Source organism: Pongo pygmaeus, chromosome X, assembly GCF_028885625.2.
Source record: "Pongo pygmaeus isolate AG05252 chromosome X, NHGRI_mPonPyg2-v2.0_pri, whole genome shotgun sequence".
NCBI classification, from domain to species: Eukaryota; Metazoa; Chordata; class Mammalia; order Primates; family Hominidae; genus Pongo; species Pongo pygmaeus.
The window spans coordinates 90,522,301-90,548,475 of record NC_072396.2 but is presented as its reverse complement, the minus strand read 5'-3'; the positions used below and the strand labels follow the sequence as shown (position 1 = coordinate 90,548,475).

Genomic DNA, 26,175 nt, shown 5'->3' with positions numbered 1-26,175 from the left:
TATCTGTTATGGTGGTCTATTATCAGCGATCTTTGATGTTACTCTTGTAATTGTTTTGGGACGCCATGCACTGCTCCTATATACAATGGCAAACGTAATTGATAAATGCTTTGCATGTTCTGACTGCTTCACTGACCTGTCATCCCCCCATTTCTCTTCCTCTGCTCAGGTCTTCTATTCCCTGAGATACAACAATATTGAAATTGTGTCAACTACTAATCCTCCAGTGGCCTCTAAGTGTTCAAGTAAGAGGAATAGTCACATGTATCTCGCTTTAAATCAAAAGCTAGAAATGATTAAGCTTAGTAAGGAAGGCATATCAAAAGCCAAGATAGGCTGAAAGCTAGGCCTCTTGCACCAAACAGTTAGCCAAGTTGTGAATGCAAAGGAAAAGTTCTTGAAGGACATTAAGAGTGCTACTCCAGTGAAAACACAAATGACAAGAAAGTGAGCTAGCCTTATTCTTGATATGGAGAAACTTGTAGTTATCTGGATGGAAGATCAAACAAGTCACAACATTTCTTTAATCCAAATCCTAATCCAGAGCAAGGCCCTACCTCTCTTTAATTCCTTGTAGGCTGAGAGAGGTGAAGAAGCTGCAGAAGAAAAGTTGGTATCTAACAAACGTGGGTTTATGAGGTTTAAGTAAAGGAACAATCTCCTTAACATAAAAGTGCAAGGTGAAGCAGCGAGTGTGGATGTAGAAGCTGCAGCAAGTTATCCAGAAAATCTAGCTAAGATCATTGAGGAAGGTGGCTACACTAAATAATAGGTTTCAATGTAGACAAAACAGCCTTATATTGGAAGAAGATGCCATCTAGGACTATCATAGCTAGAGAAGAGAAGCCATACCTGGCTTCAAAGCTTCAAAGGACAGGCTAACTCTCCTATTAGGGGATAATGCAGTTGGTGACTTTAAGTTCAAGCAAACGCACATTTTCCATTACAAAAAAAAAAATCCTGTAATTCTTAAGAGTTATGCCAAATTCTATTCTGTCTCTGTTCTATGATGGAACCATGAAGCCTGGATAATGGCACATCTATTTACAGCATGCTTTGCTGAACATTTTAAGCCCACTATTGAGACCTATGACTCAAAAAGAAAAGATTCCTTGCAAAATATTACTGCTCACTGCAAATGAATCTAGTTACCTGAGAGCTCTGTAAAAAGAAATTCATTTTTCATGCCTGCTAACACAACATACATTCTGCAGCTATGTAATACGGAGTAATTGTTTGACTTTCAAGTTTCATTATTTAAGAAAGGCATTTGGCAAAGCTATAGCTTCCATATATAGAGATTACTCTAATGGATCTGAGCAACCTAAATTGAAAACTTTCTGAAAAGGATTCACCATACTAATGTTATTGCAAACATTTGTGATTCATGGAAGGAGGTCAAAATGCCAGCATTAACAAGAGTTTAGAAGAAGTTTATTCCAACCCTTGTGGATGACTTTGAGGGACTCAAGACTTCAGTGGAGGAAGTCACTGCACATGTGAAAATAGCAAAAGTACTAGAATTAGAGGTAAAATGTGAATATATGACTGAATTGCCGCAATCTCATGATAAAACTTGAATAGATGAAGAGTTGTTATTTTATGGATGAACAAAGAACACGGTTTATTGAGATGGAATATACTCCTGATAAAAATGTTGTGAACACTGTTGAAATGACAACAAAGTATTTGGAATATTACATAAACTTAGTTGGTAAAACAGTGGTAGAGTTTAAGAGAATTGTCTCAAATTTTGAAAGAAATTTACTGCAGGTAAGATGCCTTCAAACAGCATCACATGCTACAGAGAAATCTTTCATGAAAGGAAAAGTCAATTGATGTGGCAAACTTCATTGTTGTCTTATATTAAGGAATTTCCACAGCCACCCCAACCTTCAGTGACCACCACCCTGATCTGTCAGCAGCCATCAACATCAAGGCAAGGCCCTCCACCAGTAAAAAGATTATGACTCGGTGAAGGCTTAGATAATCATTACTATTATTTTAGCAGTGAAGTATTTTCAAATTAAGGTATGTGTACTGTTTTTTAGACATAATGGCATCACACACTTAATAGACTACAGTATTGTGTAAATATAACTTTTACATGCACTGAGAAATCAAACAATTTGTGTGACTTGTTTTATTGCAATATATGCTTTATTGTGGTGGTCTGGAACCAAACACATGATATCTCTGGGGTGTGGCTGTACTGAGGAGTAAACTTTAAAGAAGTGCAAAATGTATAGTTTGAAAACGACAAAACATTGCTGGAAGAAATTGAAGAGAACCTGAATAAAAGGAAAATATCTTGTTTTCATGGATCAAAATACTTAATACTGCTGATATGGCAATACTCGGCAAATGTACCTACAGTTTCAATAGAATCCTTGTTGTAATTCCAGTTGATATTTTATCAGAAACTGATCTAAAAATTCTCGTAGAAACACAAAGGATCAAATAGACCCAAAGCAATTCTGAATAAAATAATAAAAGACTCATATGTCTTTATTTTAAAACTTATTATAAAGCTATAATCAAGATAGTATGATATTGGCAAACAAATAGACACGCAGATAATTAAACATAATTGAGTGTCCAGAAATCAGTGCTTAATTTTACAGAGAAGTGATTTTTGATGAGGGTGCCTACTTAATTCAACGAGGAAATGTTTAAAACAAACAGTGCTAGGATGATCAAATGTTCAAATGCAAAATAATGAAGTTGGTCCCCTATCTAACACAACAAAAATTAACTCAAAGGGGAGTACAGATCTAAGTGTAAGAGCAAAGCATTCTTAGATACAACACCACAAGCACATGTGTCAAAAAATAGATAAATTGATCTTTATGAAAATGAATAACCTGTCCATCAAAGGATACTATGAAAACAGTAAAAAGATAACCCACAAAATGGGATAAAATATTTAGAAGTCATATGTCTGATAAAGATATTGTATCCATAATATAAAAAGAACTCCTACAACTTAAAAACAAATGATAAATTAAATAAAATAAAGAATTAAAATGCCTAATAAAAAAATTGACAAAGGACTTAAACAGATATTTGTCCAAAGAAGATGTATAAATAGCCAATAAACACAGGAAAAGATGCTCAAAATGATTATTCATCAGGGAATACAAATCAAAGCCAAAATGAGATAATACATCGCAAACATTAGTCTAGCTATCATCAAAATCACAGAAAATAGTAAGTGTTGGAGAGAGCAGGGAGAAATTAAAACCTTCATATATTGCTGGTGGAAATGTAAATGGCTGCATCCACTTTGGCAAAGAGTGTAGTAGTTTCTTAAGTGGTTAAACACAAAATTACTGTAAGACACATCAATTTCACTCCTAAGTATATATACATGTGAAATGAAAACATGAGTCAACCGAAAACTGTATGCAAATGTTCACAGCAGCATTACTCGTAACAGCCAAAAAGTGGAGGTATCCCAAATATCCTTCAACTGATGAATGGATAAACAAAATATGATGTATCCATGCAATGAAATAATATTCCACCATAAAAAATAAAAGCAAACAACTTCATTAAAAAGTGGACGAAGGACATGAACAGACTTTTCAAAAGAAGGCATACATACAGCCAGCAGCATATAAAAAATGTTCAATATCATTGATCATTAGAGAAATGCAAACCAAAACCACTATGAGATACCATCTCACACCAATCAGAATGGGTATCATTAAAAAGTCAATAAACAACAGATGATGGCAAGCTTGTGGAGAAAAAGGAATGCTTATACACTGGTGGTGGAAATGTTAACTAGTTCAGTCACTGGGGACAGCAGTTTGGCGATTTCTCAAAGAACTTAAAATAGAACTACCATTTGAGCCAGCAATCCCATTATTGGATATGTACCCAAAGGAATATAAATCATTCTAAATCATGCATGTGTATGTTCATTGCGGCACTGTTCACAGGAGCAAAGACATTAAATCAACCTAAATGCCCATTAAAAACATGGTGCATATACACCATGGAATATTATGCAGCCATAAAAAAAGGACAGGATGATGTCCTTTGCAGCAACATGGATGGGGTTGGAGGCTAAGAGAGAGAACTAATGCAGGAACAGAAAACCAAATACTGCATGTTTTCACTTATGAGTGGAAGATAAATATTGAGAACACATAGAAACAAAGAAAAGAACCACAGACACTGGGGTCTACTTGAGGTTGGAGGTTGGGAAGAGGGAGAGGATTGAAAAACTACATGTCAGATACGATGCTTATTACCTGGGTGACAAAATAATCTGTACGCCAAACCCAAGTGACACAGAATTTACATATATAACAAACCTGTACTTGTACCTCTGAACTTAAAAGTTGAAAAAGAAATATGACAATGCTTTTATTCCAGGTGAAGTATAATATATATTATTGTGACCAAAGGATGTTGAAACTATTAGCTGCTCATCTGTAGGCTGTGGGTTAACTTAAAATATAACATTTCAATGGGCTAAATTCTTGGGCTGGATGGTGAATTTATTGTTCCACTATTTCTGTAGCATATCAGATTTGATCATCAGAGTGCTTGGGGCACCTTGCACATAGAGAGTTTTCTATTGAAAACATTTACTTCCCAGTGCAAAATATCACAAAAACCCTATTCTTGATAGCAGTTTGAGAGACGAGTGGCTGCCAGAGGAAGGGGTTTTACTCTGTGCCTTTGTTTCCACACAGGTAAAGTAGAGTGAATAGTCGTAATTGCTGTACTCTAAAGAATCCCAGAACTGACTGTTAAAGACCACATAACACAATGTCATAACGTGATTAATTTGGTCAATTTATTTGACATAGTCTGTGAAAAAATAAAATCGAAAGCTTTATTTGACTGATCAGTCAGTTTATTCAAAATACTTGATTCAAAACTAAAATCACAGTATCGGGCACAGTCAAAATGGATATCAATGCCATGAAAGCTTAGGTCATACAGACTTTGAGACATGTATTATAATGTCATCCAGTTTTACCAGATACAGTAAGGGTGGGCTACATGAATACTCTAAAGGTATGTCTTTATGTTCTGAAAATTCCTCCGTAATAGCAAAGCTGGCATTTTATAATTTTCAGAGCTATAAATCATTTTTAAAATCATGATGATACTCAAAGCAGATGTGAAAACATATGTTTGCCACAGTTGTATAAACTGCTTACTTGTCACAGTTAATAAATGTTGACACTTCTACTTTAACTCATTTCCTTTTAATAACTAAACTCTATTTCAGGAAAATATATTTTTTTCTTACCGTCACAAATATAACTGGAAGAACTTGACATAGAGAATCCCATTTTTTTTAAAAAAAACCTTTCCACTATAACTGGGGTGCAGTTTAATATGCCACTCTTGCTTATTAATGTCCTCAACAGGATATGTGACCAACTTATTTGATTTAAACAAGTAATATTCTACCATTACACAGCAAGAAATTCAGAAATCCCAGTGCATACTACTATATATTTTATGAAAATCAGATACTGTACATCTGTAGTAACGCTTGAACTGATCTTTCATAAGACACAATAGTGTATACTTGAGTGCTGCAGTACACGGGACAGTCCCAAATGCCATTTCGACTTGTGGGGTTTGCAGCTCTGATTGTATCATATGCATCATGTACAGCTTGGGACTTTCCTAGCAAAGCTGCTTTACTACCAAGATGTCCTTTAAATAGTCATGACATAGTGGGAAAAAAGTCTCAGGAACAAATTGTTGCTGGGTTATAAATGAAGTTTCAACTATAACTAGACTTTCATTACCTGTGCAAGAGTTTGGATAGTTTAATATCATGAACCTGACTTTCTTTCTGACAACTATTCTGAAATCAATCTTTTGCATTTTGGAGCCCCAGAGGGTATAGCCTTTTACTGTCAGGCTAAGAAAAGACAAAACATGTGGCAAGGAAACCAACCATAGATCAATGAAATTAAAATCATACATTATTTCAAATTCCAACTAAAATGCTCATCTAGGTAATTATGAAGCACGTTCAGTTTACAGAAAAGAGAAAATATTCTTCATTAACTCTTCAGTTCATGAAATATTTTTTCTATATATTATGGGCACCTTTAGTAGATCGAAAAATTTACCCTGTGGTGAAGTACAATAAACTGAAGTAAAATATGAATGGTATACCAACAGAAGAATGTGTCCTTTTGTTTCTTAATTCATTAGTGGTCACTCATTTGTAGACTCTCGTTCTTTCTCAGACTTTCTAGAATCAGTTATACACAATGTAGTAACAACCAGGTAGTCTACGTCATAGAAAAGAGTAAAGCTAGAAGACGTCTGTCATGTCTTCCAGGAATTAAACTTACTTTCTCAGGGACATTAGCCTCAAGCTCTGATCCACTGGTTCTTAACCCTGGCTACACATAAGAATCTCTTGAAGAAATGCTGAAAAGCAAAACAAAATGCTGTTGCCCAGGTTCTATTCCAGACCAAGTGAATCAAACTCTGAGCGTGTGGCCTCAGCATCCATATTAATAAAAACTCCATAGGTGATTATAATTGGGAGCCAGATTTGAGAACCGCTATGCTCACTATGAAGCTAAAGGGCTCCAAAAAACATATAATACTGACAAACTAAGTGAGATTTGGATTAATTTCCCCAAGAGATAGTCTTCATCCTTCTGGAATCTAAAACCTTCCCTAGTCTCCCAAATTTCTCTTCCCCCAAGAAAATACATTATTTTGGAAAGGCTGAAAGCAATCACTATTATGAGCTGTAAATATTCAGAGTTCCCTTAAAGAACTTCCCCCTTGTAAGACTAAAGGAAGAGCAAAAACCATTTTCCTGAAAGGAAGTGGGTACACAGGAAATTGGACTGTGTAGGTATAGAAGATTAACAAATATTTTACCTAGCTCAATTGATCTGTAATTACTATATACTAAATGTGAATTTGTTACAGCTGAATGTACCTGTCAACTTCTATATACCTGAGTAGAATTAGATAGAAGGAAATGGTAAGTAATCAAAGTCAAGTCACACAGAGAAGAGTAATTTTTATCGCCCACACTTCCTTGGCACTTTTTTCACATAATATTTCATTTCACCGCTCAATAATCCAGTGCATTAGACAGGGTGATAAGTTTTTTCCATATAATAGGTAAAGAAACTCATGGTGGTTAAGTGGCATATACAAGATGTTATAGCTAGTTAGTGCCAGACCTATAGCTAGACTAAAGTTCCCAATATGCCACATCACAACCAATTTCTGGAATAGCATCTATGGTGTAAGGCTTCTGAGAAAACAACATGTATATAAATGTAGGGGAAATCATGTTAAATATTTGTGATCTAAGTTGTTGAGATTGTGGCAAATCTTACATTGATTCACTTTTTAATCACTCTTAAATGGGCAACTGCCTAAAGGATATTTTAACTTCCCTTATTCAAAAGATGTTGTGACTGTGTCAGGTGTATTGTATCACATATAGAACTCATACATACTCTACAAAAATTTCATCATATTACTTCCATGAGACTGAATGATACAGTAAAGGAAGATCTTTGCAGAGAACAAACTTCTCACAATGTAAGTTTCATTTTGTTGGTCATATGTTTCAGCAATTACAAAAGACCAAATTTCAAAAAGCTATTTATATTAAGGAGGTGTCAGCTTCCCCAGCTTTTCCTTCTCCTCTATTTTTCCTAAAAACTAATTTCCAGAAACAATATTTTCCAATTACCTGTTTCAGAAAAGTTACTCACCCATTCTTTCCAAGTGATGATCCATCTGAGAGGGAGAGCTGGACACACTGCTGCTGGTGTGGGAAGAGGTCTGGCTCCCAGGACGATGATTCTCTTCCAGAGAAGGAGCAGGAGAAGGACTCTCTGGGATCCGCTCCTGACACAAAAGGAAACACAAAAGGAAATGTCATCTATGCGCCAAGTTTTTATGTTGGTTGAGTCTACACATTTGAAATGTTGACCTCTCACTTATTGTGAAAGTGTACACATCTACAATAATTGGTCTTAAATACATATATTTAAACAAAAATATGTTTTTGATTCTTGTGAAATTAATAAAATATCATGAGGGCTAAATTATAGAAAAAGTCAAAAAAATATAGTAAAGGGTCAAGAAAAGTTAATTTCCATTTGCTCTGCTAAAAAATTCATAAATGATTAACTGTGTAGGTGTGTTTTGAAGGTTATTGTTATTGTAGTTTCTAGATTGATGTAAAGTTCGTGGCAAGACCTGGAGGGTGATACTCCTATCTCATTAAGAAGGAGAACTCCCAAATGTAAAGACTTGAGAGCCCTGGAATAAAACTCACAAATTGTGGCACCTGGAACATGTTGCGCTTTTCTGCATGGACAAAATTTATAGAAATAATATACTTGTATATTAGATACCTGTAACCTCTCAGACCTTAATAACTTATGTTGAATTCTGCCAACAAAATATTTTAATAGGCTGGGCATGGTGGCTCACGCATGTAATCTCAGCAATTTGGGAGGCCGAGGCGGGTGGATCACCTGAGGTCAGGAGTTCGAGACAAGCCTGATCAAAATGGTGAAACCCTGTCTCCACTAAAAATACAAAAAATCAGCTGGGCATGGTGGCAGGCACCTGTAATCCCAGCTACTGTGGAGGCTGAGGTAGAAGAATCTCTTGAACCCAAGAGGTGGACATTGCAGTGAGCCAAAGTCACGCCTTTGCACTCCAGCCTGGGCAACAAGAGCAAAGCTTCATATCAAAACAAGTATATATATTTTAATAGTCACAGTACACCATTATTGTTTTTTTCAAACTTACACTATGATCTATCAAGGTCAATTCTTCTAGTATTCCATAGATTTTTTTAGTTTTTAATAATGTATTTTAATAAAATATTTTTGCATACTTCTGCAGTAACATGGCTCTCGAGACTTCTGATTATTAAAATTGCTATAAAACACTGAAGCTATTCACTCTATTTATGCATCACAAATTGATGACTAAATCCAAATCATTAAGTTAATTTGATCAATAAAAGAACCAAACTGCAGAGTTTATGCACTTATGCAATAAATGTGACTGGGTGATAGACATGCCAGCACAGAGAATGTTCTATAAAATATTTAATTCATCCATAATAAATTTCTTCAATTAAATGTTGTGTCTAATTATCTGTAATCACATCATTATTCTAATCATCATAACATTAAGAAATAATTTGTCAAATATGTGCTTGTACATTTCTACATTGATTTTGCATGAGAAGCCCAAATAACCCCCCTAAAAAACTGTTTGTTTAGTGCAAAAGTAATAGCATTAAAGTTAAAATTTATTATTTCATTAGCAGTGGTTAACATTATCCAATGTCTGGCATTGCAGCAGGCACAGTGATGCCACCTCTCCAACTTAAAATCTCCAATCCACATCTTAATTACAGGAACCTGTGAATTTGTTACTTCACATGGCCGAAGGGACTTTGCAGATACAATTGAGAATCATGAAATAGGGAGATGGTACTGGATTATCTTAGTGGACCCAATCTGATCACCAGGATTCTAAACTGTGGAAGACACAGGCAGAAAAGGGTCAGAGGGAGACATGACTGCAGAGGAATTGTCATAGAGATGCAACGTTGCTGGCTTTGAAGATGGAAGAAGGGAGCCATGAGCAAAGAGATGTGAGTGACCTTTAACAATAAACACTGGGCACTTCTAGAGGGGGTAGACAGGGAGAGGGAAAGGGCTGAAAAACTACCTATTAGACACTATACTCACTACCTAGGTGACAGGATCATTAGTACCCTAAACCTCACCATCACATAATATATCCGTGTAAAAAGCTTGCACATGTATCCCATATATCTAAATTAAAAGTTGAAATTATTTTAAAAGAATAAAAGAAAACAGATAACAGATTCTTCTCTGGAGCCTATAGAAAGAAATGCAGCACACCTTGACCACACCTTGCTTTTAACCTAGTGAACTTCATGTCCAACTTCTGACCTACAGAACTCCCAGATAATAAATTTGCACTGTGTTAAACCACTAAATTTGTGGCAATTTGTTATAGCAACAATAGAACATTAATACGGTCATCAATGTAGTATGCATATTTTTAAATTTGTTTTACATTATTGCTTAGCATTTCATTAACATCCAATAACTTCAGTGAAATGAATAGTAGGCTTTGAGTATATTAGCTACAGTATATGCTAATTAAATACCAATAATTTTAAATGTGTATTACATGTTAAGGACTTTATTGCTGTTGTCATGCCTCCAAAACAATGTTTCCAAACAGAGTAGAATACTGATACATTTCTTTTATATTTAGTATGCAGGAAAATATCTACTTGTCACATAATGTCCGCAAGGAAAAATAAAAAGAAATATAGAAGCAAAACAGAAGAAAAGAATCAAGTTTTTTCCCCCAATAATTCTATTCACATTTTGGAGGGATGGTATGGGTACTGACAGCAATATCCATACAGCCCTTCTATCATACCCTTTCACTTTTTAAAAATAGACTTGTAGTTTATCAGTTGTGAAATTCAACTTAAACTATAATGCTTTAAAATATATTATTTAAATAGTATGTGTGTGCATGTGTATATATATAAAAGGAATTTAATATATGTGGCCATTTTTTTGCCTTTCATTATTGTGTTTCACTGATTCCATGCCAAAATATGTGCAAAAACTGCAGAACATTCACTATTTGTGTTTGAATTCCAACCCTGAAAATTTCCTTTAAATATGTGTAATTCAATGAACTATGTTTATCTCTAACGGACCTCTGAATGAATGGAGAGGGAAAAAGTGCAGCAGTTATTGTGAAAAAATAAAACCGACAAAAGGAAAATCACTGTGTAATAGCAAACCAGAATCACATATACAGCAATGTATGCTGCTGGAATAAAAATAAACAATTTTTGAGTGATCCCTACAGTTTCATGGTTTAAAAAAGCAAGAGAATCCAACTGACAGTGATACTTGGTCTTGCTCACTCTGCCTAATAAAAACTGAATGCTCATTATGAATAAATAAAAATCATAAGAGTACCTATAAAAACAGAAAATATCAAGAACGTTAACAAAAATGCAATTGATATTAACTAATATTAAGAAAAAATAGTGGATTCCCCTAACATATTTAAAATTAGCATAGGATAAAATGATATAAACTCCAATAATTTATGCTGAAACTCCTTCTTTGCATTTTCAGCAGCATATTATGTGAAACAATGAACTAACTTTGAGAACATAATTTAGAAGGTGAATATTAAGAGTGACAGTAACATTTTGCATGAAGCAAATTTTCTCCTTTAAGATTTTGTAGCCTGTACTTACCAAATTCGATCAAGGTTCAGTCCATTGTTATTTTTCTAAGGCAGCACAGAAGTCAGACTTTTTTCACCATGCAAACCATGTTATATGAATGCAGTGTCTTACATTGATTAAGAATTAGGTGTTGTGTGTTTTTTTTTTTTAATTATCTGTGGAAGTGGAATGTTTAAGTTCTCCTAAAATAATGAATAATTATATGAACAATTTCTCCTTTGCAAGTAAACAGATCCATTTTTTAGCCCTGTAATAACTATGCATCTATTTAGCATAGATGCTTAACTGCAATATGCTTTGGTTCATTAGGTGGCTACTGTTGTGTCTCAGCCTAGTTAAAATTTCAAAACAAGTTAATCTGTTTTATTACAAATGAGAACACAAGTGATAATGCCTTCACCATTTGCCAAATACAGGGTTAACAGTATTTGCAACAAATCAATAAGTACATTTAAAAAGGAAACTTGCAAATCTAAAACCCTAATCACTTTTACTCATTGATAACTTCATTTATGTGGCATTTATGACTTTTACAACCCTGTTACTTTTCACGTATTTAATTTGTGGCCCATCGAAAATAGCTGTAGCTCCTATGAAACACCAGAGAAGTCTTCTCCAAATCCAAAGTAGCAAAGGACAGAGATTTCCAAAATTTATACATTCTCACAATTCCTATTTTTCCCTGCAATTAGTAATACAATCTTCAATAATAACTCAGATTCTGATGTGTACTTACACAGTTCAAGGACTTTGCCTAAAAAGAACAAGTTGTTATGGAAAATGCTGTTAATTAGTACATACAATCCCTTCCTCTACTATACCAGTTCCTTTTCTTTAGAGATATATCACAAACGGTTAAAAATGTTGCCCATTATATCAAATAATTTGAAAGTACATTTGAACCTTCATAAAGAACGGGACAATGTTTAGAAAATTTAGTTTTTTATAAGGTTTAACACAGTCAATTTGGCTTAGGATTCAGTTTATTGGCACTAAAGTATCAACTCTGACCATGTTCATAGAGGCCATTTATTTCATTTCAATATATTATTTTACATTCTTGGAAATATGGAAGTATACACAGAATTTATGAAGTACTAACATATGTGTGTTAAATATCTCTACCATGTGGTAATATGTATGTGCACATGTTCCATTGCCTTTTAAAAACAACTGTCTCAACGTTGAATTTCCTCTGATATTTTATTATGTTGATTTCTTTCAAGAATTCAGTAGAATTACGTAATAGATGTCTTCTTTTTTTATTTAGTTTGACTTCAACTCTCATTGTAATCACTTTTCCAAATGTTAATCTATTAATGAGTTCCCAAAGGATTTAATGGCATTTTGCTACTGAGGAGTGGCTTTTGGAAGTTCATTTGAATGCTGGATATTTTATGCATGTATTTATCTTGATATTTCATATTTAATTGATATGCTTCTTTTGTGTTGTCACCAGAGTTCTGCAGAAACAGAACAGACGTAACTTGAAAGACTTTAATAATAAAACCGAGACAGTAAAATAAAAATTTGCTCATTGTTGTTACTAACGTGGCTTACCACTAAACAGGGGGAGTAATTTGATGCTGAAAGTTGGTATATCTAAATACTATTGGAAGCATGACACTTTATGGATCTTTATGAACCAATTCAAGCATTGGTCTGTGTTCTACAATCACCAATTTACCATTGAATTTAAATTAACAATGATGAATATAGCGAAGTTTTCATAAACTTAAAAAATGGTAAAAGGGCTCTTGAGGTTAAAAAGGAAAAATTATGCAATTTAGTAATTGCTAAACTCCCTATTCCAGGGTAGAAGTTATCACAATATATGTGTTTCATTAGTCTATGAAACAGTGAATCCGCAATAATCTTACCTTGTTTCTCTAGGAGTGGTTAAGAAACTCACCACTCAGAAAAAATATTCTAGATATTGGGAGCTTTCACTCTTCAGTGGTTTTAAAGGCATAATTTCAATCCCGAATTAGAAGAGGTAATATAATATTATGCATAAGAAATAATGCCAGATTGGGGGTGCAGCTGGAATATGTAAGCACGAGAGTCCAAAATAATACACACACCCTATGTGTGACCTATGCGGTGTTTGAACAAAGAACCCTCTCATCTCTTTAATGTGATGAACTTGTCCTGGAAAAGGCTTACAGATTAAAGGAATCAGCCATAATATCTGACCATAGCATAAAATACCTTCAAGTGGGAGAATAGATAGTTCAGAGGGAAAAATGCATGGTTTCCAAGTTAAGTTGTGGGCTTGTAACTCTGCCACCCACCCACCCACCCAAACAAACAAACAAACAAACACAAACAACCCTTAATGCCCACTCAATGCATCTTCATCTCATGCTCTGAGATAGTAATAGCTTTCTCTTTCCATAGAGCACTTAGAAGGATACCCAAGTAGTGATTTTTGTCAGTAAATTTGAATTATCACACAAAAACCTCTCTGTATTGACTAATTTTAATACCAGATGTTCACACGCTAGTGCCACTGCCGTGTGACCATTTCCTATCAATTCATTAATTGCCAGCTGCTCAGCCAAACAAGAAACAGAGCTAATCAGATGGTGTTGGTAAACTGCCAAATAACAGCTCCCAACTTAAATTTCTTAAATGTGTTATCAGAAAAAAGCTATGGCACACTGACATTACACAGTTTCCCACAAATAGAGAAAAATGTACTGTAAGACACTTAAATGTCAAACAGGGAATAGAATTCCATAACAGTAAGGTATTTTACCTATTTTTGTCTTCATGATTTTGCCACATTCAGTAATATAATTGAAGGATTAATAGTCTTGCAAGCCTAATGATCATAATGCAATTTCCAATTCATGTTATAGCTATATTAGTTATTAGCTACACATGCTAATAGTTGAGCCAACACCAAAGGGATCTGAGCCAGAACTAAAATTTACCATTTGCCTTGTGTAGCAATATTCCCAAACTATCTACTGACAAAAAACAACAAGAAACATTTGTTTGCAACATTTGAATATTTCAGTAATAGACAAGACCAAGCAGAAGGAAAAGTCTCATAACATGAAGACCAGTCTTTTGAAATAATCCAGTCAGTCAAAAAAAATAATTAAAAGAATGAATAAAGACTAGAGCACATTTTGAAGTACATAAAGCAACAAACTTAAGAATTATCTGTGTTTCCAAAGGGGAAGAAAGAACCAAAAGTCTAGAAAACCTATATGAGGGAGTAATTTATGAGGATTTTGCATTTCTAGCAAGAGTGTCAGACATCTAAAGGAGAATTAGCAATCTCCAAGAATACACATTGCAAAAAGGACTTCACCATACCACATTATAGTCAAAATAACTAAAATCAACAGGAAATAAATAATTTTAAAATCAGAAAGAGAAAAACATCTAGTCATCTATAAAGGAACACCCATCAGACAGTGGAATTCTCAGCTGAAATGTTACAGGCCAGAAGAGAATTGTACGACATTTTCAAAGTGTTAAAAGAAGAAAAAACTGCCAGACAAGCATTTTTTATCCACAAGAGGAAGCTTCATAAGTTAAGGAGAAATAAAATATTTCCCAGACAAGCAAACACTGATAATTCCTCCCCACCACACTGATCATACATTAAATGTTCAAAAGAGTTTTAAACATGGAAACAAAAGTTCACTATTCACCATCACGAAAACATGTGGAAGTATAAAACTCACAAGACTTACAAAACAGTCATACAAAGCAGAAAGAGCAATAATCAAATGACAACATGACAGAATTCCATCAAATCATAAAGAAACATAGAGAATAAGGAAAAAGCAAATAATTTATAAAAACAATTAAAAGGAATAAAAAACATGACAGGCACAAAACTTCACATGTCAACAATAACCTGGAATGTAAATAGATTAAATGTTACACTTAAGACATAGATGGGTGAAATACATTAAAAAACATGATCCAACTTTATGCTGATAACAAGAAACTTTCCTTTAAAAACAAATACAGAATCAAAGGGGTGAAAAAAAAGATATTTCATGCAAATGAAAATCAAAAGCCAGCAGGAGTAGCTATATTTATATCAAATACAACAGACTTTTAATCAAAAACAGTAAAAAAAAAAGAGAACTCAAGTGATACTGATAAAATGATCAGTTCAGCAAGAGGATATCACGATTCTAAAAACATAAGCACTCAACATGGAAGAACCATCTATAGAATATTCTATCTGACAACTACAGAATATTCCTTCTTCTCTTCAGCACATGGAACAGTCTCCAAGATAGACCATATACTTGGCCACAGAACAAATATCAACACATTTTTAAAATTCAAATTCATATCCAGCATCTTCTCAGACCACAATGGAATAAAACTAAAAATCACTGAAAAGAAAAACTAAGGAAACTACAAATATATGGAAATTAAACAACATGCTCTTGAGCAATTATTGGCTTAAGGAAGAAATTAAGAAGGAAATCTAGAAATTTCTTAAAACAAGTGGAAATGGAACCACTACATATCAAAACCTATGAGACATACAAAAATTGTGCTAAGAGGGAAGTTTATACCATTAACTGCCTACTTCAAACATGTAGAAAGCTTACAAATTATCAACCTAACATCACACCTCAAGGAGCAAGAAAAGCAAAAAAGCAAAAAAAAATAAATAAATTAGCAGAAGAAATAAATACCAGAGCAGAACTAAATGAAATAAATAATGAAAAAGTATGAAAAACCAACATGAGAAATTAGCTCTTTGAAAACATAAACAAAATTGATAACCCATTAGCTAGACTAACAAAAGATACAAATAAAAATCATAAATAAAAAGGAGACATTACAATTGATTCCACAGAAAAATGAAAGATCATCAGAGACTACTATGAAGAAGTAAAAGCTTGCATACTTGAAAACTTAGAGGAAATGGATAAATTCTTAGAAACTTACATTCTCTCAAGATTGAACCAAGAAGAAATATAGAACCTGAGCAGAACAATAATGAGTAGCGGGATTGAATCATTAATACAAATAACCGTCAAACAAAACAAAGCCCATGATCAGATGTATTCACAGCCAAATTCTACTAAACACCAATCATCCCGAAATTGTTACAAAAAGTTGAGGAGGAGGAAATTATCCCTAAATAATGCTATGAGGCCAGTAACATCCTGATAACAAAACCAGAGGACAATACAACAATAAAAGGAAACTACAGGCCAATATCCTTGAAAAGCATAGATGCAAATATCCTCAACAAAATATTAATAAATTAAGTCAATAACACATCAAAAAGATAATATATAATGATCAAGTGTGTTTTATACTAGGAATGTAAGGATGAATCTACATATACAAATCAATAAATGTGATAATCTTGGCACTTTGGGACACCAAGTTGAAAGAAGGGCTTGAGGTCAGAAATTCAAGGCCAGCCTAGGCAACATAGTAAGACATCTACCTCTACAAAAAATAAAATAAAAAAAACACATTAGCAAGGCATGGTGGAACATGTCAGTAGTCCCAGCTACTCCAGAGGCTGAGGTGGGAGAATCACTTGAGCCCAGGAGTATGCAGCTACAGTGAGCTATAATTGCCCCACTGCTCTCCAGCTTGAATGAGAGAGCAAAACACTGTCTTTAAATAAAGAAATACATAAATACATAAATAAGATATATTACACAATACAAATTAAAAACAAAAATCATATAATCATCTCAACACATGCAGAAAATGCGTTTAATAAAAATCCAACTTCCCTTCATGATAAAAGAGCTCAATGAACTAAGGTTCCATAAAAGGAAAATACCTCAAAACGATAAGAACCATTATGACAAACCCACAACCAATATCATACTGACTGGAGAAAAGTTGAAAGTATTCTAAGAACTGGAACAAGACAAAGATGCCTATGCTCACCAGTCTGATTCAACATAGTGCTGGAGTCCCAGTAATAAGGTTTGGCTCTGTGTCCCCACACAAATCTTGCCTTGAATAGTAATAATCCCCAAGTGTCAAGGGCAGGACCAGGTGGAGGTAATTGAATCATGGGGGTGGGTTCCCCCATGCTGTTCTTATGATACTGAGTGAGTCTCAGGATATCTGGAAGTTTTATAAGCATCAGGCTTTCATTTCCGCTGCTGGCAGTCATTCTCTCTCCTCCTGCCCTGTGAAGAGCTGCTTTCTGCCATGACTGTAAGTTTCCTGAGGCCTCCCCAGTCATGCAGAACTGTGAGTCAATTAAACCTCTTTTCTTTATAAATTACTCAGTCTCATAGCATCATGAGAATGAACTAATATAGTAAATTGTGTGGAGATAGTGCGGCACTGCTGTAAACGTACCCAAACATGTGGAAGCAACTTTGGAACTGTCTGGGTAACAGACAGAGGTTGGAACACCTTGGAGGGCTTAGAAGAAGACAGGAAGATGTGATAACATTTGGAACTTTCTAGAGACTCATTGAATGGGTTTGACCAAAATGCTGACAGTGATATGCACAATGAAGTCCAGGCTGAGGTGGTCTTAGATAGAGATAAAAAACTTGTTGGCAACTTGAATAAAGGTGACTCTTGCTATGCTTTAGCAAAGAGATTGGCAGCATTTTGCCCCTGCCCTAGAGATCTGTGGAACTTCGACCTTGAGAGAGATGATTTAGGGTATCTGGTGTAAGAAATTTCTAAGTAGCAAAGCATTCAAGAGGAAGCAGAGCACAAAACTTTGGAAAATGTGAAGCCTGATGATGCAATAGAAAAATCCCATTTTCTGGAGAGGAATTGTAGCCAGCTGCATAAATTTGCATAAGTAATGAGGAGCCAAATGCTAATCACCAAGACAAAGGGGAAAATGCCTCCAAGGCATGTAAGAGATCTTCCCATCACAGGTTTGGATGCCTAGGAGGGGGAAATGGTTTCCTGGGCAGGATTCAGGGCCCCCTTGCTGTGTGCAGCCTAGGGACTTGGTGCCCTTCGTCCCAGCTGCTCCAGCTGTGGCTAAAAGGGGCCAATATACAGGTCAGTTCAATATTTCAGAGGGTGCAAGCCCCAAGCCCTGGTGGCTTCCATGTGGTGTTAGGCCTGCAGGTGTGCAGAAGACAAGAATTGAGGTTCAGGGACCTCTGCCTAGATTTCAGAGGATGTATGGAAACCTTTGGATATCCAGCAGAAGTTTGCTGCAGGGACACAGCCCAAAAGGAGAACCTCTGCTAGGGCAGTGCAGAAGGAAAATGTGTCGTGCGAGCCCCCACACAGAGTCCCCCACTGGAGCACTGCCTAGTGGAACATTGAGAAGAGGGCCACTGTTTTCCAGACCATGGAATGTTAGATCCACCAACAGCTTTCACCGTGCACCTGGAAAAGCCACAGACACTCAACACCATCCTGTGAAAGCAGCTGGAAGGGTGCTGTACCCTGCGAAGACACAGGGGCAGAGCTTCCCAAGGCCATGGGAGGCCACCTTTTGCATCAGTATGACCTGGATGTGAGATATGGAGTCAAAGAATATTATTAGGGAACTTTAAGGTTTAATGACTGCCCTATTGGATTGCGGACTTGCATAGGGTCTGTGGCTCCTTTGTTTTGGCCGAATTTCTCCCATTTGGAATGAGTGTATTTGCCCAATGCCTGTCCCCCTACTGTATTTAGGAAGTAACTAACTTGCTTTTGATTTTACAGACTCATAGGCAAAAGGAACTTGCCTTGAGTCCCTTCTCAGATAAAACTTTGGACTTGGACTTTTGGGTTAATGCCGGGATGCATTAACATTTGCGGGGACTAGGCCAGGTGCAGTGGCTCATGGCTGTAATCCCAGCACTTTGGGAGGCTGAGGCAGGCAGATCACTAGGTCGGGAGATCAAGACCATCCTGGCTAACACAGTGAAACCCCGTCTCTACTAAAAATACAAAAAATTAGCTGTGCATGGTGGCGGGGGCCTATAGTCCAGCTACTCTGGAGGCTGAGGCAGGAGAATGGTGTGAACCTGGGAGGTGGAGCTTGCAGTGAGCCAAGATAGCACCACTGCACTCTAGGCTGGGCGACAGAGAGAGACTCCATCTCAAAAAAAAAAAAAAGAAAAAAAAAGATTTGGAGGGACTATTGAAAGGGTATGATTGTGTTTGGAAATGTGAGGACATGAGATTTTGGAGGGGCAGTGGTGAAATGATATGGTTTGCCTCTGTGTCCCCACCCAAATCTCACCTTGAATTGTTATAATCCCCACATGTCAAGGAAAGGACCAGGTAGAGGTAATTGAATCATGGGCGTGGTTTCCTCCATGCTGCTATTGTGAAAGAGTGAGTCTCATGAGATCTGATGTTTTTTTTTTTTTTTTTTTTAATTTATATTGCCTTTATTGGTTGGGGACAGGGTGTGGAGTAATGAGAGCACCAATTTTCTAAAACGAATAGTGTGCTTTTATTCCAAGTTTTTTCTTTATTTTATTTTATTTTATTTATTATTATTATTATTATACTTTAGGCTCTATGGTACATGTGCGCAACGTGCAGGTAAGTTACATATGTATACATGTGCCATGCTGGTGCGCTGCACCCACCAACTCGTCATCTAGCATTAGGTATATCTCCCAATGCTATCCCTCCCCCTGAGATCTGATGATTTTTATAAATGTCTGGCATTTCCCCTCTTGGCGGTCATTCTCTCTCCTGCTGCCCTGTGAAGAGTTGCCTCCTGCCATGGTTGTAAGTTTCCTGAGGCATCCCCAGCCACGTGGAACTGTGAGTCAATTAAACATCTTTTTAAAATAAATTACCCAGTCTCAGGTATTTTTTCATAGCAGCTTGAGAAGGAACTAATACACCCAGCCAGAGCAATCATGCAAAAGAAAGAAATAAAAGGCATCCAAATTGAAAAGGGGAAGTCAAATTTTCCCAGTTCACTGATGATATGACCTACATCTAGAAAACCTCAGTCTCCACCAAGTATCTTTTGAATTTGAGAAATTAGTTTAGTAAAGTTTGAAGATCCCTTTACAAAAAATTGGTAGCATTTCTACATACCAATAATGATCCAGCAGATAAACAAATAAAGACAGCAATCCCATTTACAACAGCTAGTGAAAAATAAACTAAGAATAATTTTAGCCAAAGAGGTAAAAGATATCTACAAGGAAAACTACAAAACACTGGTGAAAGTAATTGTAGATGTCAAAAACAAATGGAAAAATATCCCTTGCTCTTGGATTAGAAAAAACTAACATTATTAAAATGACCATACTGTGCAAAGCAATCCATAGATTTAATGCAATCCCTAAAAAAATTCATTTTTCACAGAAATAGAAAATACTATCCTCAAAATCATATGGAACTAAAAAAGAGCCCAAATAGCCAAATAAATACTAAGCAAAAAGAATAAGGCTGGAGGCATCTCATTACCTGACTTCAAATTATACTATAAGGCTACAGTAACCAAAGCAGCATGGTACTGATATAAAAATAGACACATAGATCAAGGGAAAAAACAGGGAACACAACAGGGAACACAGAAATAAAGCCATGCACTCAGAGCCAGCTCTTTTGTGACAAAATCAACAGGAACATATACTGGGGAAATGACACCCTTTTCAACAAATGGTGCTGGGAAAATTTGATTGCCATACACAGAAGAATGAAATTGGACCCTTATCTTTCAGCATATTCAAAAATCAACTCAACATGGATTAAACCCTTAAAAGCAAGACATGAAATTATAAAAGTACTGTAAAAATACCTAAGGAAAATTCTCCTGGACATTGGTCTAGGCAAAGTATTTATGAATAAGATGTAAAAAGCACAGGCAACAAAAACAAAAATAGACAAATGGGACTTAATTAAACCAAAAATCTTTTGCACAGCAAAAGAAATAATCAAGATTGAACAGGCAACCTATAGAATGGGAGATAATATTTGCAAATAATGCATGTGACAGGGGATTAGTAACCAGAATTTAGAAGGAACTCAAACAACTCAAAAAGAAAACTCAAAATAATCCCAGTACAAAGTTGGCAAAGGACATGAATAAACATACAAATGGCTAACAGGCATATGAAAATGCTCAACATCACTAATTATCAGAGAAACGCAAATTAAAACCACAATGGGATATCATTTTACATGAGTCAGAATGGCTATTTTTCAAAAGAAAAAATAACAAATGTTTGTGAGGAGAAAATGTAATGCTTATGCACTGTTGGTAAAAATGTAAATTAGTACATTCACTATGACAGTATGGAGATTTCTCAAAGAACTTTAAATAGAACTACCACTCAATCCAACAATCCCACTATTGGGTATCTACCCAAAGGAAAATAACTCACTATATCAAAAAGATATCTGTACTCATATGTTTATTGCAGTACTATTCACAACAGCTATGATATGTGATCAACCTATGTGTCCATCAACAGATGATAGGATAAAGAAAAACTGCAAGATATATATATATACACACACATATGCATATGCATATATATATAAAAATATATATCTTGCACTTTTTTAGGATCATAGTATTCCATTATATATATATATTCCAAATAGTATTCATATATATATATATTATATATAATAAGGCACATGTCACCGCCACTGCTCCCAGGTTTGCTTTTTAATATAATTTCACCATTTGTTTGTGTTGTCATATTTTCTTAATAGCCATCCAGTTTCAAAATCATGGGAAATTTATCCTACATTTCATGGATAATTTTCTTCTCAAAGACAATTCTATGTCCAAGTTTACACTCCAGTCAAATATTTTAATAACAGACCTCTCATTAGTTAGGATAGACTAACTCATTATCAAATTCCTATCTATCTATCTACATATACATATATGTGTATATGAATACTATGTATCTATATATGTAAATGGAATACTATTTAGCCATAAGAAAGAATGAAATCTGTCTTTTGCAGCAATATGGATGAAAATGGAGGCCATTATCTTAAGCATAACAAGTCAGGCACAGAAAGACAAATACCATATGTTCTCACTTATAAGTGGGAACTAAATAATGTGTACACAGGAGTGTAAAGTGTGGAATGATAGACAATGGAAAGGTGAGGGGATGGAATAGGGTGCATGATGAGAGATTACTCACTGGGTACAATGTACATTATTTAGATAATGGATACCCAAAGAGCCCTTTTTCCACCACCATGCAATCTATGCATATGACAAAATATATTGCTGATAGATTTGTAGAGAAATAGAAATTTTTATCAGTGTTTTAATTAAATATATCTCTCTTAACTTACTTTAGTCAAAATAACCACATGAAAGTAGATCCATTTCTCTTTAGCATAAAATGGTTTCTGTGTATTTGTGTATTTGGCAGGACATAAATAAGCATGTGATCTAATTTCACCTTTTAAAATGTTGTGTAAAATTGCTTGTGACAATTCCAAGTTTCTTTTTTAAAAGGTTGCATATGAAATAGACTAATAAGCCCTAAACAAAATTTCAGTTATATTGTCATAATGGGTAAAAAATAAAACAATATTTGGATTAAGAAGATAATTATCTTTTCCATTTCCAGGACCACAATTATGAATCACATTTCCATGTGCCTCTTGACTCAAATTATTCACAAAGCTAACTGAAGTCTCAAACATTCAAACAAAATATAGCTAATTAAATATGGTACTTATGAAAACAAACCAATGTACTTTTGAAGAGTCATATGCACGCCTCTATTAAGAGTACTCTTCCATCATTCCAAAGCCAATATGACAATACCATTACTTTGAAGTGCTTTTGTTTGTCTGTTTGTTTTAGAGAAGGAGTCTCACAATGTTGCTCAGGCTGATCTTGAACCCCTAGTTTCAAGTGATCTTCCTCTCCTTAGGCGGCTAAGCAGCTGGGACTACAGGCACATGTCACTGCCACTGCTCCCAGGTTTGCTTTTTAATATAATTTCACAATTTGTTTGTGTTGTCATATTTTCTTAATAGCCATCCAGTTTCAACATAATGGGAAATTTATCCCACATTTCATGGGTAATTTTCTTCTCAAAGACAACTCTAACTCCAAGTTTACACTCCCATCAAATATTTTAGTAACAGAGCTCTCATTAGTTAGGATAGACTAATCCATTATCAACCACAGGCTTTATTTTTACCCTTTAATTTTTTTGATTGATTCAGGGATACAAGTGCAGTTTTGTTGCCAGGGAACTTGTGTAGTGGTGAAGTCTGTAACCAGTCTTTCCAGGAAGCATGCTTCCACTTGGTGTTTTAAATATATAGATGAAGCTTTATAAAAATGATCAATTTTTCTGTTCCTTTCTTACAAAGGTTATGCTTTAAATTTTTTTCAGTGCTTTAGAAGCCTCCAAAATTACAAGCTGATTTTAAAATGAAACAAATATGTCCAAAATGTCACATTTCCTCTGCCTTCAGTTCTTTCACCTCCATGCCTATCTATTACAATCATATCAATATTGCAAGGCTCAGTTGAAATCCATCAACTATAATGCCTTCCCAGATCCCCGCCTCCTCTCTTCTTAAAGGTAGGTATAATCACTCCTTCCCCTAAATTGCTGTAATACTTGGTGGTTCTCTTATGTTATCCATCATAGTCTGTCTTGTTAGTACAAATTAAGTGGGTACTTGTTTGTCTCACATTTATGTTTGGGAGCTCCTGGAAGTCAAGGTGTATATCTTACTTATAAATTTCCCATATTGCTCAATAACCTGGCATGTAATTATTAAGGGTATAATATTTGTTCAGTAAGTGAAGGAATAAAGGAGGAAATCAATGGGTTTCTGTGATTAACTAAAATCTTGGGATCCTATGTACCCATATATCACCTCCTCACAAGAAGAAAAAGCATTCAAAAGCCTAGTTCATATGATAATTGGAAAGAGAGCAGAAAAGCCATATGCCAAACTAAGAGGAAAAAGAAGGGGTAGCTACGAAATATCCTTTGTGTTTCATTATCCAATGCCCATAAACTTGAAAAAAATAGTATTCTAACATTATAATGTTAATGCAATATATTATCATAAATATTGTTAATGTTTTACAGGTTTTTACACATATTTTACTCATATTATCTCCAGACAGCCCATGAAATAAGCAGCATAGATTATTAACTATGACGTTCATTTTATAGTTGAGGAAACATGTTCAGGAGGGCTGTCATACCCAAGTTCATTTAGCTAAGTTGCAAATCAGAATTGGAACCCAAATCTGTCTGACTATAAGTCCTGTATGTTATATCATACCTCATAACTGTCTCTCAAACTCCAAAAAGATGCACAGTGTTTACTTTGTTTCACCCCAGCCATGGGAATGGTTTTTGCACACTCTTCTACTCTGTCATTAGTCTGCCCATGCCTCCCACACACTGTGCACATGACTGTAAGACAGGAAATAGAATTAAAAGTGAGATCTGTGGCCATGGAATGAAAACAAACAAACAACAACAAACCTGGCAGGCCTGGTCACAAACTAAACCCATCAATACTGTATGCTAACTAACTGAGTCAATGAGCTGAGTTACTACTGAAGATCCAGTGGGATTGTTAATATTTTATCAAAATTTCCATGAAATTGACACCTTTGTCCTTTTCTAAATCACGATTCTTACCTTTATAACAGAGGTACCAGCTCTGGAGAGTGGACTGTGAATCTGTGCTGCAGCAGCCATGTTGGCAATAGTATTGAGATGGTTCATCTGATTCATTGCCATGGCAACTGATGCAGGAGGTAAGCTGACTGGAAGTAGGGGATGAGGCATCATCATAAATGGCAGATCCAGTCCTAAAAGAGACAGTGCATATTAAACTTGTTACATTATGATTATCTGAAATAGTTTGTTAAAAAGTACCTAAATTCATTCTTAGTTTTCTTATAAAAACAATTTTTATTATATCTTAGTGTCTCCTTGTGCCATTAATAGTACCTGTGGTATTTTATATTGTTTAATAATTTTAAAAATCTTCCTGTATCCACACATTTAATTATAAATATGCTTTGTTCTTGCTTTCACTCCCCAAATATTTATAAGATGCAAAATTTTTACCCATAAAACAAACACAAATCTTTAAGCCAAACATCATTGCATTTCAAAAATAAGAACTTTCTTCTTAATCATTATAACCATTTTGTAACATCATAACAATAATGCATTGATGTGTTGATAGTTGACAGCTTTACAATTTCTTTAAGACACTTAACAGAGGTGCTGATAAGGCAGGATGTAGATTCTCTAAGCTTCAGAACTGTAGAAGAAAACAAGACTTGGAGTATGTTATAACCTTTTAGATATAAATCTCTAAAATGAATGCTTATATTAATAGCTTTAATTTAAACTCTTTGTCAATAAATAATAACTCCCCTATCAAAATATCAACCTATTTTCTAGTTTAATAAGAAATACTTAATAACAAATATTGTTAGGCCATTTCAGGAATTTCATTTTTTTTCTTATGCAAGTTGAAATAATTTTCACACATTTGAAATATCTGAAAGAATATATCTCAATTACTATCCACATTCAACTTCTGGTAGCCACAGGTATGCTATCATGTAAAAGGTAACATTAAAATCGTCTACTTATCCCTTAATAGGCTGAAATTTGTAGGAGGAAAGGAGGTTGAGCAGAGTCTACTAAAATTTAGTCTAGCTTCATGGATGTGAACGTGACTGTGAGCAAACCATAGCACTTATTAAAAACAATTACCTCTACAGTAATCGTGCCTAATTTTGGACAGAAGCCCAGAAATCAGTAGTCTTTAATAGTTGTTCTAAAATATCCCTGCTTATAATTTTTCTAAATTATCACAGACTACAGAAATTCTATGGTGGACAGCATTTATGTTGATTCTGTGCACAAATATTAAGTATTAATAACGTCCTTTTTTACTCTTGGTAATCG

General features: G+C 35.0%; 1 protein-coding gene across 1 annotated transcript in view; it reads right to left on the bottom strand.

Moving 5' to 3' along the window:
• The window catches only part of DACH2 (dachshund family transcription factor 2), a 672,782-nt gene that overhangs the window by 84,554 nt on the left and 562,053 nt on the right, over positions 1–26,175 (bottom strand). Inside the window, exons 6-7 of the mRNA XM_054470661.1 lie at positions 24,886–25,058; positions 7,743–7,878 (exon numbers count right to left, since the gene is read on the bottom strand). Coding sequence (XP_054326636.1) covers positions 7,743–7,878; positions 24,886–25,058 — 309 coding nt within the window. The remainder of the gene's footprint in view (positions 1–7,742; positions 7,879–24,885; positions 25,059–26,175) is intronic.